The 15000-nt window shown below is 45.2% G+C and overlaps 1 protein-coding gene across 1 annotated transcript in view; it reads left to right on the plus strand.

Moving 5' to 3' along the window:
- The window catches only part of vwf (von Willebrand factor), a 39252-nt gene that overhangs the window by 11849 nt on the left and 12403 nt on the right, over window positions 1–15000 (plus strand). Inside the window, exons 20-36 of the mRNA XM_080437890.1 lie at window positions 120–258; window positions 429–563; window positions 1271–1417; window positions 2970–3110; window positions 3656–3754; window positions 4206–4362; window positions 6234–6404; window positions 7654–7789; window positions 8429–8735; window positions 9016–10204; window positions 10316–10420; window positions 10867–11013; window positions 11456–11599; window positions 11934–12098; window positions 12334–12380; window positions 12594–12771; window positions 14921–15000. The exon at window positions 14921–15000 is cut by the window's right edge and continues 165 nt beyond it. Of these exons, the coding sequence (XP_080294016.1) occupies window positions 120–258; window positions 429–563; window positions 1271–1417; window positions 2970–3110; window positions 3656–3754; window positions 4206–4362; window positions 6234–6404; window positions 7654–7789; window positions 8429–8735; window positions 9016–10204; window positions 10316–10420; window positions 10867–11013; window positions 11456–11599; window positions 11934–12098; window positions 12334–12380; window positions 12594–12771; window positions 14921–15000 (3487 nt within the window). The remainder of the gene's footprint in view (window positions 1–119; window positions 259–428; window positions 564–1270; window positions 1418–2969; window positions 3111–3655; window positions 3755–4205; window positions 4363–6233; window positions 6405–7653; window positions 7790–8428; window positions 8736–9015; window positions 10205–10315; window positions 10421–10866; window positions 11014–11455; window positions 11600–11933; window positions 12099–12333; window positions 12381–12593; window positions 12772–14920) is intronic.

The raw sequence follows: 15000 nt of genomic DNA on the forward strand, positions 1-15000 counted from the left end.
TAAGTACAGTTCTTGGGTACATGTACTTAGTTACTTTCCACCACTGCTCTAAATGAACTAATATGATATATCAGTATGTGGCACTGTGTGTGTGCCTAACAAGGCTCTCCCCTGTGCAGTGTGTGTGAGAACAGGCAGTGGGTTTGCACGCAGAAGGTGTGTGACGGGGTGTGTCGCACGGTCGGGGAAGGACACTACATCACATTTGATGGACTCAAATACTCTTTCCCTGGCCTCTGCCAGTATGTCCTGGTGCAGGTAAGAGACAGACGGATCCAAGTGAACCATGTCAATTATGTAACGCACGTGACTTGGAAGTCAATAACATGAAATCTCCTTTTCCCATCTCTCTCTTTATGTTCTGCCTCTCTCTCTCTCTCTCTCTCTCTCTCTCTCTCTCTCTCTCTCTCTCTCTCTCTCTCTCTCAGGATATGTGCAACGGAGTGGACGGTTCCTTCAGAGTGCTGGTGGAGAACGAGGCCTGTGGCATTGTGGGACATCGTTGTGCCAAAGCACTGACAGTCTCCTACAAGGGAGGGCTGATTACTATGCAGCACGGAGAGGTACTGTAACCTACACTTGCATGCAGTGGTGGAAAAAGTACTAATTCTTTTGACTTATCAATACTGCAATGTAGAAATACTCTGTTACAAGTAAAAGTCCGGAATTCAAAATGTACTTGACTAAAAGTATAAAAGTATTGGCATCAAAACGGACTTGAAGTTCCAAAAGTAAAAGTACTCATTGTGCAGAATGTCCCATTTCAAGTTTTCAAGTGTATACAAATCTTTTGAAAATAGCAGATCTACAAGCTCACAATGCGTCGCATCGCGACACATTGTGAGCTTGTAGATCTGCTATTTTCAAACTGTATATAGGGCTGAAGTGGTTAATGCATGTTTGGTAATAATACTCAAAATCTACAAAGTAACTAGTAACTAAAGTTTTCAAATAATTGTAGTGGAGTAGAAGTAAAAGTATTGGAAATTGGAAATACTCAAGTAAAGTACAAATACCTCAAAATACTTAAGTACAGTACTTAAGTAAATGTACTTACAGTAGTTACTTTACACCACTGCTTGCATGTGTGCATGGACATGCACACACACACACACACACACACACACACACACACACACACACACACACACACACACACACACACACACACACACACACACACACACACACACACACACACACACACACACACACACACACACACACACATTGAAGAAGATGAGGAAGATTTCTTTTCGTCTGCCTGTAGGTGAGGATGAGGAGACCAGTCCTACAGGGCACAGAGGTGGAGATCATTCGCTCTGGCCAGTTCTACGTTCTACTGCTGGGGAAACACATTTCCATCAGCTGGGACCAGGGAACCCGACTGCTGGTCCACATCTCAGCCGAATACAGGGTAATCCTTCATGGCTTACAACAGTGATTCTCAACCATTTTCATTTCAAGGACCCCCCGTGAGACATATGCATTTGTTCACGGACCCCCATTTGATCAAACTTGTTTAATCTCTGGGACCCCAGTCAACACTGTGTTTATTTAACTATGTCAGAGTTAAATATGCCTGCTCAGAGCAGGTAAGCACATCTAATAAATAGATAAGTGTAGTGATATTTTGCTATCTGCCCTTCGGAGTCTGTTAGAATGATGTGGACGAGAGAAGTTGAGAACCCAGTCTGATGATTCAGTATAGCAGCAAAGAAGAACCATGCATCGGGAACAAACTGAAGTCCAAACAAGTGTCTGAGTTCAATATGTTCTGGTTTATTCAGAGAAAGACAGAGTATAAATGCAACATACACATGTTGCATTTGAGACATCTCGGTGGCAGTCACGTGGGTTTAGTAATTACACAGATAAAGAGTTCATATGATGCTGTAGATGCTGTAGATGAGGCCCCTTCCTGGGGCCTCTTCCTGTCTCTCGAGACAGCAGTTCGATGGAAACTGCCAGGTAGATGGGCTCACAGGAAGTCATAGTCACGCAGATGAGCCTGTTGAGCTGTTTGCACACCATAAATGGTATAGGCCCCTCTGAGATCGCAAGATAGGCCTCCAAGAATACTGCAGATAAAGGTCGGCTATATATGCTAGACATATGAAATAGAAACAAGACGAGACACTTAAGGTGAACGGATGCAACACCTCGGCCATTCTGTCAACCACAGAATGGCCCCCTGCAATAAAGAACGTCAATTCTAGGTTCTATATGACAGGATGAGCAATCAGTGGACACAGTGGAAGAGTCAGCATTAACATGCATTGTATACGTTTTACAACAATAAGTTACATTTATTTGGAATACCAAAAATGCCTCTACCGAAGCATACAGTGTGTACTTCAGTTGGGCATCACTTAACGTCGTTTTGGTGTGTGACACTGTCGTGTGACGGAGTGGCGCCATAAGCCAGTGGCCATGGCCCATGTGCCCACTGCCCACATTTAGTTACACTCTTCCAACAGCTCCACACCTCCACAGGTACTACTGTGTACAAAACCACCACACGTTTTTTATGTTCTTTACCTGTCACTGTGAGTAGGTGTGTGTGTGTGGTCTGTGTTTACCTGTCACTGTGTGTAGGGGCGGGTGTGTGGTCTGTACTTACCTGTCACTGTGTGTAGGGGCGGGTGTGTGGTTTGTACTTACCTGTCACTGTGTGTAGGGGCGGGTGTGTGGTCTGTACTTGCCTGTCACTGTGTGTAGGGGCGGGTGTGTGGTCTGTACTTACCTGTCACTGTGTGTAGGGGCGGGTGTGTGGTCTGTGTTTACCTGTCACTGTGTGTAGGGGCGGGTGTGTGGTCTGTACTTACCTGTCACTGTGTGTAGGGGCGGGTGTGTGGTCTGTACTTACCTGTCACTGTGTGTAGGGGCGGGTGTGTGGTCTGTACTTACCTGTCACTGTGAGTAGGTGTGTGTGTGTGTGGTCTGTACTTACCTGTCACTGTGTGTAGGGGAAGGTGTGCGGTCTGTGTGGGAACTTCGATGGCAACATCAACAACGATTTGATGAGCAGCAGCAACCAGTTGGAGGTGGATTCTGCCCACTTTGGAAACTCCTGGAAAGTCAAACCCAGCTGTGCCGATGTAACACAGGTGCGTATATGTTTATTAGCCCTTATTATTGTCTCCGCCAGAGGTGGAGAGTATGTTTTTGTTCCCGTCCCGCTGTGTGTCCCCCCCCCTAGCCAAGCTAACATTGGTCAAGCTTCACGTGACACGTGACAATATGTTGTCACCAATGCTTTTGATTGGCTAGCGAGGTGAAGTGAGGTGAGGTAACATTGGTCAAGCTAACATTGGTCAAGTGACACGTGACAATATGTAATATAAATAGGTAAGACAGGATTAATCAGGAACAGTACTGGCGGAGACCTGTGCTCCGAGGAGCACATTTTCTAGTTGCTTCTGTAACAGTAATGGTAGACTGAATAGAAACATTTCACAACACATTGAGCTATTATTGTACTACATGTATTCTGATGCTATTTACTGAACCATGCGTGTGTGTGTGTGTGTGTGTGTGTGTGTGTGTGTGTGTGTGTGTGCGTGTGTGTGTGTGTGTGTGTGTGTGTGTGTGTGTGTGTGTGTGTGTGTGTGTGTGTGTGTGTGTGTGTGTGTGTGTGTGTGTGTGTGTGTAGCTGCTCGCTCCATGCGGCGACAACCTTGTGAAGTTGGTAACAGTTGAGCAGTCCTGTCGTATTCTCACCAGTTCCCTCTTTACGGAATGCAACAGCCAGGTGAGTGTTACCATAGATACACTGAGACCCTACCAGCCCGCATCCTGAGTGCCTCTTGTTTTAGCCATCCTGCATACCGTCTTCTACCTTGTGGTTCTATAACCTTTTCAAATGTAGGGTGTGTAGGGTCTTGATAGATGCAAAGGACAGATAGAAAGAGAAACCAGCTTTCACAGATACTGTATTAAGTAACTCTTAATATATTAGCAGAGACAGTACAACATAAAGCAGCTTCTCAACCAGTGCCCACCTTGACATGAAAAAGTTAGAGCACCACTGATATTATAGCAACATACGTTTTTTAGGAACCTGTTAGGATTTAGAAGAATTTGTTGATGCGTTCCCGGATAGAATGGGTTAATCTCCCTGTATCACAATGCGGTGGATGACGCATTTGCCAGTGTTGTATGGTAATGTAAATGGTAATATGTATGTCATGTATTATGTCTAGGTGGACCCAGAGCCATATGTGGAGATGTGTGTGGAGGCAGCGTGCTCTTGTCCATCAGTAGGCGACTGTGTGTGTTTCTGTGACGTCATCGCAGCCTACGCTCAGGCCTGCTCAGAGGGGGGCGTGTCCATCCGTTGGCGATCCAACGATCTTTGTCGTGAGTGTCCTGTCATACAGGCTAGCACGGGACAATACTAACATATATATCGTTGCTGTCGGGCAGAAACCTCCCATCTCCATATTTAAACTTGTTGTGTTTTGTTTCGTGAATTAACACCCTACTTGATCATACTACAGCGTCACACAAAAGCATCAAAAGTAAAAATCGCAAAAGTAGCAGATCTACAAGCTTGCGGATCTGCTACTTTTGCGATTTTTTAAATTTGAATCCTGAAAAGTAACAGTTTTGGACATATGAGGTTTCCACCCGACAGAGACGATATCATCTACCATAGAAAACTCATTTTCACATTATAGTTTCCCTGGGTTCATATTATTCAAACATTTTATAATCCCAGGTAAAATGTCAAAATAATATACAATAGTTGTGAAAAGTCCTTAGCAGTGCTTAACCACATTAAAGTAATACTAGGTAACTTTTCCTACAACACCAAAGTTAAATTGTATATCTTTTGTGAGTGACAAAAGTTTCACAACACCCACTCCATGAATTTCACCCCGAAAGCCTTTTATACATATATTTTCTATTGAACGGTGATAGGAGTGTCTTTCCCGCGAAAATGACGTCATGTAGCCGGAAAACGGAAGCGGAAATGCACCGGTTTCCTGTTTGGCCAGGAACTACCGCACCGGTTTCCTGTTTGGCCAGGAACTACCGCGCTAATAACAAAAGGGAAACTCACGCTGATTTTAAGAGATTGTATGATTTGAAGATCGAAAAACAACAGAAAAAGAAAACACAGCTCACGGTAACTAAAGCTCCACTGGCTTAGAGAAACGATCCACAGATCGTATAAAACAATTAAAAGAACGCTTTTTGAAACGCTTCCGTCTTCCGGTGAAAACAAATGGAATTCTGGGTAACAGAGGAATAGACGAACGGCCTGCAGTGACGGTAATGACCAGCAGAGGCTGCTAAAAATCGTTATTTGTGGACCTGCACTGTATAACTTTAAAGTAATACTAGGTAACGTTTTCAACAAAACTAAAGTTAAATTGTATATCTTTTGCGAGTGGCAAAAGTTTCACAACACCCACTCCGTGAATTTCACCCCCGGAAGCCTTTTATTTATATATTTTCTATTGAACGTGTACGGGGGGGACTTTCCCGGGAAAATGACGTTCCTGGCCAACGTCATGACGTCGTGGCCGACGTCCTCAGGAACTACCGCAACGGTTTCCTGTTTGGCCAGGAACTACCGCGCTATTAACAAAAAGGAACCTCACGCTGATTTTAAGATAATGTAGGATTGGGAGATCGAAAAAGAACAGAAAAAGAAAGCACAGCTCATGGTAACTAATGCTCCACTGGCTAAGAGAAACGATCCGTAGATAGTATAAAACAATTAAAAGATCGCTTTTTGAAACGCTTCCGGCTTCTGGTGAAAACGAATGGAATTCTGGGTAATCGAGGACTAGGGAAATTGTATGCAGTGACGGTAGTGACAAGCAGAGGTTGCTAAAAATCGTTATTTGTGATTTTGCATAGTACAACTTTAACTCTGGTGTCCCTATTTTGGGCAACTTTGAATTTTCACCAAATGTCAAATGTCTCCACGGAAAAGTATGTACAGTAGATTAGCTTGAAAATTTGCTATTTTCACCAAATATTTCACCACAGAACAGGGACGCTGGCATTTATGTGATTAAGTGACTATGGGTTGTCTCCAAGTGACACTGCAGCTTTGATGACTTCATAGATTTGTTTGACACCAGTGTTGTGTAAATTGTTATTTTTTAATTTGTATTTATCCTAACTTTTATGTTGGATTAATGTTGATGTGGAAAATGAACGTAGAACAACAGGAAAGAGCCTATATAATGTACATATTTGTATATTTCTCTTAGCTATGAGCTGTGAGGAGCTGAACCCTACAGGCCCGGGTGTAGCAGGGGAGGAGTTGTGTCAGTGGAGATACAACACCTGCTCCTCTGCCTGTCCACTCACCTGCCAGCACCCACAACCTCTGCCCTGTCCACTATCCTGTGTGGATGGCTGCCATGCCTACTGTCCCCCAGGTAATCACAATAGGCTCTATGCACAGCAGCCATACTGGAATGAAATTCGGTCGCTTTCTTACCTCCTTCACAGGTGTTACCAATGATTCTAATGAAGGCTCTGTTCCATTTAGTGTAGCAAAGTGGTTCTCAAAAGTTTTAATTTAAAGAACCCCATAACTCTGAGAGTGTACAAATGGAACCAAATGGATGGGTTTTTGTCGCATTCCTCCGGCAATAATTTGATGACCGGGTGTATTTCCAGTAGGAGACACAAAGAGTCTACTTTGTGTCTCCTACCAGATACATTAGCATCTTTCCGCCGGTAATCAAATTATTGGCTTAGGAATGCGACAAAAACAAAAAACAATCCATGATTTCAAGCCTTCATGGGGTGTGCAATTAATAGAAAATAAGTAATTTTTTGGGTGAACTACTCCTTTAAGGTTAAAAGGATGACACATTGTGGTCCTATGTATTCAATTCATCAATACAAAAAAAATAAATAACACAATAATAATAAATAAAACGCAATAATAAAACACAAATACAAAACACTATATGGACAAAGGAGAATAAGGAAAAACGTTGTCAGTGAATGATACCTCCTTTCGACACCTCCTGATTGATATTTTTTCAGGCCAATTTAGAAAGAAACCAGTGTCAGTCAGGGCATTCCCCATTTTGGTGGAGTAGTAGAATGAGAATTGTCAATTCAAGAATCTGTATTGGGTACTCAAAAACATAGATACACAATGAGGCAAGACAAGAATTCAGATTTCAAAGTATTATTAGTAGTATAGTAAGCAGCCAAGACTTACATGTACACATGCAACGGAAACCCTGTCTGACTCAGCTAATTTCAGCACTGCTGCTTTCTTAAATACGCTACAGACAGAACATATTCGAACAAGAACAGACAAGAATTAACAATGAGTGTTACCAGCCCACACCTTTACCCCTAAGGGCCATCTGATTATAATGAGTGGGTTAGGTCAGCTCTCAACCCTACAACTGTGACACAGCTACCCTCAAGCCTAGATGCAGATCTCGGCTCGTCAGTGCGTCACTTCGTGCCGCGCTGCAAGATTGTATATCTGCTATTTCTTTACATTTCTGAAAAATATCTTCTCCTCTGGGGGACCCTGGCACAAAACCCTTTCAGATGGGGGTCCGTGGCCAAATACATATCAATTTGGGGGTCTAGATACAGTACACATGCACATAGCCAATGATCATGAGGGAACTCCTCCTCTTCTGTTACCTATAGGCCAACTGTTGGATGAGGTGACCATGCGGTGTGTAGACGTGTCCCAGTGCAAGGTCTGCATCCATGAAGGTCAGAGAATCTCCCATGGCAACAAGGTCATCCTCAACCACGATGACCCCCAGCACTGCCAGATATGGTAATTCTGTAGAATGTGGTTTGTGTGTTACTCAACCAGACAGCCCAGGTGGTTTCACTGGTTTGTGAAATGTCCTGTTGTGGCTCCTCACAATTAATGCACAGGTTGACATACCACTGGTAAATCAGAAATGTACGCATATGAGGAGATTAAAATCATTCTTAAAAGCGCCTCATATCCCTGGCTCAATTAGAATAGTAACCATATTTTCCCCTGATTTAACCACTAAAACCCTAACTAACCCTATTTTTCTGGGATTTTTTACCGGCGGAAGTAAACACATTGTCAGCTTGTAGATCGGCTATTTTAAATGAAGAGATTTGTCGGAGAGGGAAAAAAAGAGTTACCCCGGTCAACTAAGCTGAGTGGCTAGTGAGCCAGCCTGGGAAATTAGAGGCCCTGGTTGTCCCAGGTACCATTCCAGGCCAGGCCAGCGATGTGTGTCCCTGGGCAAGACTCTTCTTAACCCCTAATAGCTCCCAGAGCGCCGTAGAATGGCGCTCACTACTCCTAGTAGTTATGGGATGGGTAAATGCAGAGGACAAATTTCACGTATGTGCAAATATACAGTGACAAAAAACACCCCAAGGAGTGGGGACTATTCTTTTCTATTCCAACATCTGTCTGTGTTTTCTGCAGTCACTGTGAGAACAACACACTGAGCTGTGAGGTTTGTCCTCCCACGGGCGTGTTCACCAGTCCCCCCACTCCCACCACGCCCGCCACCACCGCCATGTACGAGACCACGGTGATGCCCGAGGGCGCCTGCGACCGCGCCATGGACCTGGCCTTCCTCCTGGACGGCTCACAGGCTCTGTCCGAGGACGAGTTCCAGTCCATGAAGATGTTCATCCTGACTGTAGTGGAACGCTTCCGCATGGGCTCAGCTCACACGCGAGCCACCGTTCTGCTGTTCCACTCAGGAGTCAAGACCTATGACCTGCAGGTAGACACAAACTCATGCTGAGGGACCTCGATTCCCTCGCACTGATTCCTGTACAGCCAGGCAGCACGGGCCGCATTAAACATTGTGTTAAATTATGCGTTATTGATCCAATTTACCATAGATATTGGCTTTTGGTTGCTGACCCTTTTAAAATGAGTGTCACAGGATCTCCATTCCTATCTCCATTCTTTCTCTCACTCACTCTGTCTATCTGTCCCTCTCTCTCCCTCCCTCCCTCTCTCGCTCTCTCTCTTTGTCTCTCCCTCCTTCCCGCCTGCAGGTTCAGAAGTGGCTGTTTAAGAAGACTGTACACGATCTGCATTACACAGGCGGAGGGGCAGCCTTCTTGGACGAGGCTGTCAAATACCTGGCCATCAACATCTACGACAAGAACAAGCGCGACAACGCGGGCCGCGTGGCCATCATACTGACCGCCAGCGCCAACCCGCGGCCCATCCGCAGCACGGCCAAAATGCTCAAGAAGAAGAGCATCATCACCTTGACGGTGGCCCTGGGCCCCGGGGTCAGCATGGCGCAGATCAACGAGATCACCAAGGCCAACCCGGAGAACAGGGCCTATGTGCTGAGCAGCACCCGGGAGCTGCCGGACCGTCTAGCAGAGGTGTCGGACTACCTCTGCACCCTGGGGGACGACCCTCCGGGTCCACCACCACCACCAAAGAGAACCACCACCACCATGCCGCCCACCGAGATAACCACCACCATGCCGCCCACCAGGATAACCACCACCACCATGCCGGCGATGCCGCCCACCACGTCTTCCCCGGAAACCCCCACTCCTAATACTACCCCAGGCCCTTCCACTGGCCCATCTTTCAAAACCACAACGACCTCCCCCGGCCAGCTGCCCGTTGACGTGACCTTCGTCGTGGAGGGCTCCGACGCGGTCGGAGAGGCCAGCTTCAACAAGTCCCTCCTCTTCCTGGAGGAAGTGATCACGGAGCTGACGGAGAAGCAGGAGCTGATCCGCATCACCGTCGTCCAATACTCGGTGACCGTCACCGTGGAGATCAGGCGATGGGAGGTGAGGCGACAGAGGCAGCTGTTGCGAGAGCGTCTCTGGCAGATTCGCTGGCGCGGCGGGAACATGACCAACACGGGCACCGCCATCAATACCGTCCTGGAGGAATCTAAGCCACCCCCCTCGGGCCCTTCCCCTCCTCAGCTGGTCTTCCTGGTGACAGAGAACCCGCCCACCGACACCGTGTCTCGCCCGCCGTCCATGAGCAACCAGACGCACGTGTTCGTCTTCGGAGTTGGGACGAAGGTCCGCGACGAGCATTTGACGCAATTCAGTTACCCGGAGAGGCCCATAATGGTGGACGACTACAACACATTGATCCCGAAGATCGTCAACATCACACGCGACATCATACGACCACGCGATGTTGATCTGTTCCTCCCGGTGACCACCACCCTGCCACCGACCACCACCCTGCCACCGACAGGTAAAACACTACACGCTTATTTTGATGCAAAATCAAATCTTCACAGATAACGCAGGTAGCCAGTCTGTTGTCAGTCCATGGCAGTTGATTTGTACATGTGTGTCTAATCAGTGCCGTGTAAGAAGCCCCTGGATGTGCTGTTCCTGCTGAAAGCCGGGGGACAGTTTGAAGACATGAAGACCTTTGTTGAACAATTCGTCAAGGATGCAGACATAGGTATACCAGAGACCATAAATACTTTTATGATAACTATATCGTCACTGTCGGGTGAAACCCTTGTATGTCCAAAACCATTACTTTTCAGGAAATGGAAAATAGAACCTGAGTTCCAATGGATCCATTGTAGTTATCATTTAGTCACAAGCTCTTATGAATACGTTTCATTGGTTAAATATTTATAAAACCCATAGAAACACTTAACCACTCTCACTATAACTTTAACAATGTTTCAAAAATAGTAAAAATAGCAGACCTACTGTACAAGTTCACAACGCGCCGCGAAGTGGCGTGTTGTTAGCTTTTAGATTGGCTATTTTTGCGTGACACTAAAACAAAAAACAGCCCAACAGCGACGATATGAGGATGCATTGACGTGCATTGACGTTATGTTACTATGTTACATGATGAATGCAAGTGGACTGGCTCCTTGTTTGTGTGTGCAGGGCGGAACGCTACTCAGGTGAGTGTGGTTCAATATGGAGACAAGAGCACAGCGGAGGTTACCTGGAAGGACGAGCAGAGCAAGCCACACCTCCTCAACCAGCTGGAAAACATGCACAGCACTACTGCCAAAGCTGCCCCCGCACTAGGTAACATTTTCATTTCTCTATTTTGATTTTCAATTACAGATATTAATCGTGTCAAAATGCAAATATATCAGAAGACAGTGCACACCGTCCTGGATTTGAATCCCTAAAATCCCTCTTCTGGGGGTGTATATTCGGTGAAAAATTACTTTGGTGATCTATAAACTGACAATGTGTCGCAGCATGACACGTTGTGAGCATGTAGATCAGCTATTTCCAATGAAGACATTTAGTGTAGTCCTCGGGAATCAACGAAGTATAGGCTTTTCATATCTTATCCCAACCTCACGTTTTGCCCCTCACCCCCTATCACTCTACTGCAGAGTACTATTATAAATTATTTTGTCACTTCAATTCCCAATGCATCTCTCCTGTGAATTTCCTTGTGCTATGCAAATGTAGAATACAAATGGCGTCTGACTTGACTTGACTTCCTTCTGCCCAGGCTCTGCGCTGCGTTTCACTGTTCAGACAGCCATCTCACCAACCAGTGGTGGCCGCCCAGGCGTGGCCAAGGCAGTGGTGATGCTAGTGACTGACAGGTCAACCGATTACGTCCAAGAAGCAGCGAATGAGGCACTGATAACGGGTAAGACCTTGCCAACCCCATCCATCAGGAGGAATCGTTCTGAATACTGTTTTTTTTAATATATACTCAATGTATATATTCAAATATATTAATATAATATAAACATATCCAATTGTATTCCAGTGGACAGTATTCCATTCAGTTTATTTTTCATATTTTAAGATCAAATAGTATATTCAAAGGGAGACAGTTAAGGAGTAGGCTTGAAAGAATCAGAATTAAGTTTATCAGGTGTAAAGAAGGGGGGGGGGGGGGGCATTTTTTCTTTGTGCGTGCTCCATAGTTTTCAAGATGGATTTGTGCCTCTTGTGTTTAAACTGGCCTCCTCCCACAGGTGTGTCAGTGTTCCCCATCGGGATAGGACCACGTTACGACAAGACTGAACTGGCCGTGCTCGGTGGCCCTGGAAACCAAGACAACACGCTGCACTTGCGCAGCATGGATCAGTTGCTGATGCTCTTGAGTCTAGACCACGGCTATACAGAGAAGATATGCAGGGGTGGGCTCTCACACACACACACACACACACACACACACACACACACACACACACACACACACACACACCCTCTTGCACACTTGTGTGCACTGCTAAATAGATGACTGAAAATCAATCAAAAAAGCACGGTTTGTACTGACTCAGCGAAGTAGTAAAATAAATCCGTTCCAAATCAGTTAAACCAGTGTGACACAACGATGTAACCTTGATGACATCGTTGTATTGTGATTCGCAGCTGGTCCCCCCGGAGTGTGTATTGACGATAATGGGAATGAGAGAAAGGTGAGTAATGGCCAATGAACTGAGCTGATATAGATCGTCACACGAGTGGTTCAACACAGCATTTCTCACCATTAACTGTTTCTGTGCCTGCGTGTGTGTGTGTGTGTGTGTGTGTGTGTGTGTGTGTGTGTGTGTGTGTGCGCGTGTATGTGTATGTGTGTGTGTGTGTGTGTGTGTGTGTGTGTGTGTGTGTGTGTGTGTGTCCGTCCCTAGCCTGGTGATTCGTGGCTGCTGGCAGGCGGATGCCACTCTGTCCTCTGCCATCCCAACGGCACCATCACCCTCCGCAGCCACATGGTCAACTGTGACAAACTGGAGCCTCCGGCCTGCAGGAACGCCATGCCGCCCGTGAGAGTCGAGGACACGTGCGGTTGCCACTGGGAGTGCCCCTGTGAGTATACCTCACTTAAAGTGTAACCACATTAAACTTAAAATGTTATACTTTTTGGCTATTCAAAAATAGCAGATATACAAGCTCATAGCGTGGCACCGAGTGCCGCGCTATGAGCTTGTAGATCTGCTATTTAAAAAAAATCTTGAACATTTTTTGCAAATCTTTGAATATATATGTTTTCTAAAGCGAACATTTTAACTAAAATCTTTGCTTCTGGGGGGTCCCTGGAATAAAATATTTTGAGATGGGGTCGGCGGCCAAATACATATAATTTGGGGGGTCCTTGACGTGAAAAAGTTTGAGAACCACTGATATAGAAAAAAAAAAAAGAATCGGTCTCAGGTCTTAATGGGATAATGGATGAAGAAATATCATTTGTTGCTGTCGGGTGGAAAACATGCATGTCCAAAACCGTTACTTTTCAGGAAATGGAGACAAAAAATAACCTGTTTTCCAATGCATCCAATGTAGTTATTATTTAGTCACAAGCTCTAGTTAATACTTTTCATTGGTTAAATTTTTATAAAACCTTAACCAACTTTCACTTTATGAAAACTTAAAAATTTTCGCAAATAACAGATCTTCAAGCTCACACCGCGTACGTTGCGGCGCATTGTGAGCTTGCAGATCGGCAATTTTTTGCTACTTTTGTGTGACACTGTAGTATGATGAATTAGGGTATTAATGTACGGAAAAAAAACAAAGTTGAAATATGGAGATGCAAGGTTTCTGCCCGACAGCAACCATATCAATTAAAATATATCGTCTTTCGGGTGGTCCAAAACTGTTACTTTTCAGGATTAAAAAAAAAAACTAGCAAAAGTAGCAGATCTACAACCAGATCTGCAATCTCAAACAAGCAGATCTACAAGCTCAAAACGCGGCATTGCGCAAAGAGCTTGAATATCTGCTGCTTTTGATACTTTTGTGTGACGCTGTAGTATGATCAAGTAGGGCATTCATTTACAAAAAAACACAAAGAGTTAGAATATGGAGATAAGAGGTTTCTGCCCGAAAGCAATGATATCAGAGCTCAAGTTCCTGCCCAGCAGAGCAGAGACTTTTCCAAATCCTCAGGAAGAGCAATCTCTGTTGCTGCACTATAGTGACTCCTATAGGTTGGTCAGGGAAGTGTTTCTCAAACTTTTCATGTCAAGGACCCCCAAATTGATTGATTTGATTTGGGGGCACAAAACCTTGATAATGCTTTGTGCCAGGGACCCCCAGAAGAGAAGATTTATGTTATCAAACATCTTCGATATTTTCCAAATATTTTCAGAAATAGCAGATGTAAAAGCTCGCAGTGAGCTTGTACATCTGCTATTTTATGCCATTAATGCTTAAATTGGGAGAAAAAAGAAAAAGGAAAAAAAAAAGAACAAATGAAACCAAATGGTCCATTTAGTGGTTGGAGGTGGTCTCTCTACACTTCCACTGAGAAGTTTTGACCCTGGTGTCAGTTAGGACAGTGGTTCTCAAACTGTGGGTTGGGGCCACCAGGGAGGTCCCAAAATGATGTATAGGGGCCCCCAGATGATATAATGTTCTCACTCAACAGTAAACAAACCAACATACAGTATAAGTGTATACAGGGTATAAGGACTTTTTAATACCTCTTAAATGGCTGGTGGAGACATTGATGTGTCAATAGTAAGAAAAAGGCAAACATTTTGAAAATAGCTTATCTACAAGCTGCACAACGCAGCTTTTTTATCTGTGGAACAAAATGTTATGCCTCAACTCCTACAATTCCAAGTGGTTGTAAGGGTGGGGGGTCCCCAGTTCAAATGTGATTATTTTGGCGGGTCCCCAGTTCAAATATGATTATTTTGGGGGGTCACAGCCTGTTGAGAACCACTGAGATAGGACACCTATTGGTAATACTGCCTGAAGCTCATAAGCGCAATACCTCCCCCTGGCCAAGTGGGGATTCCCTCTTGTCGGAGCGGCAGACATTTGGTCTCCCACACACCGACAGGAGGCCAGGTTTCGAGTCCCGGGTAGGACGTTAAACCTGCAGCTTTAACACAGTGTATAGAAACTTGACTTTGTTATCTTTAGCATTGACTGTGCCATTGAAGTCTATTTATGGTGACCACTCTCGTCATAATGTAAACATTTGCTTCCTGCCGGCTGATGTTGACAGGCATGTGCATGGGCAGCTCCACCAATCACGTGGTGAGGTTCGACAGCGTGGCTCTGAGACTGCTCGGCGAGGGCACCTGC

Source organism: Gymnoscopelus braueri (assembly GCF_963280865.1).
Source record: "Gymnoscopelus braueri genome assembly, chromosome: 9".
Classification (NCBI taxonomy): Eukaryota; Metazoa; Chordata; class Actinopteri; order Myctophiformes; family Myctophidae; genus Gymnoscopelus; species Gymnoscopelus braueri.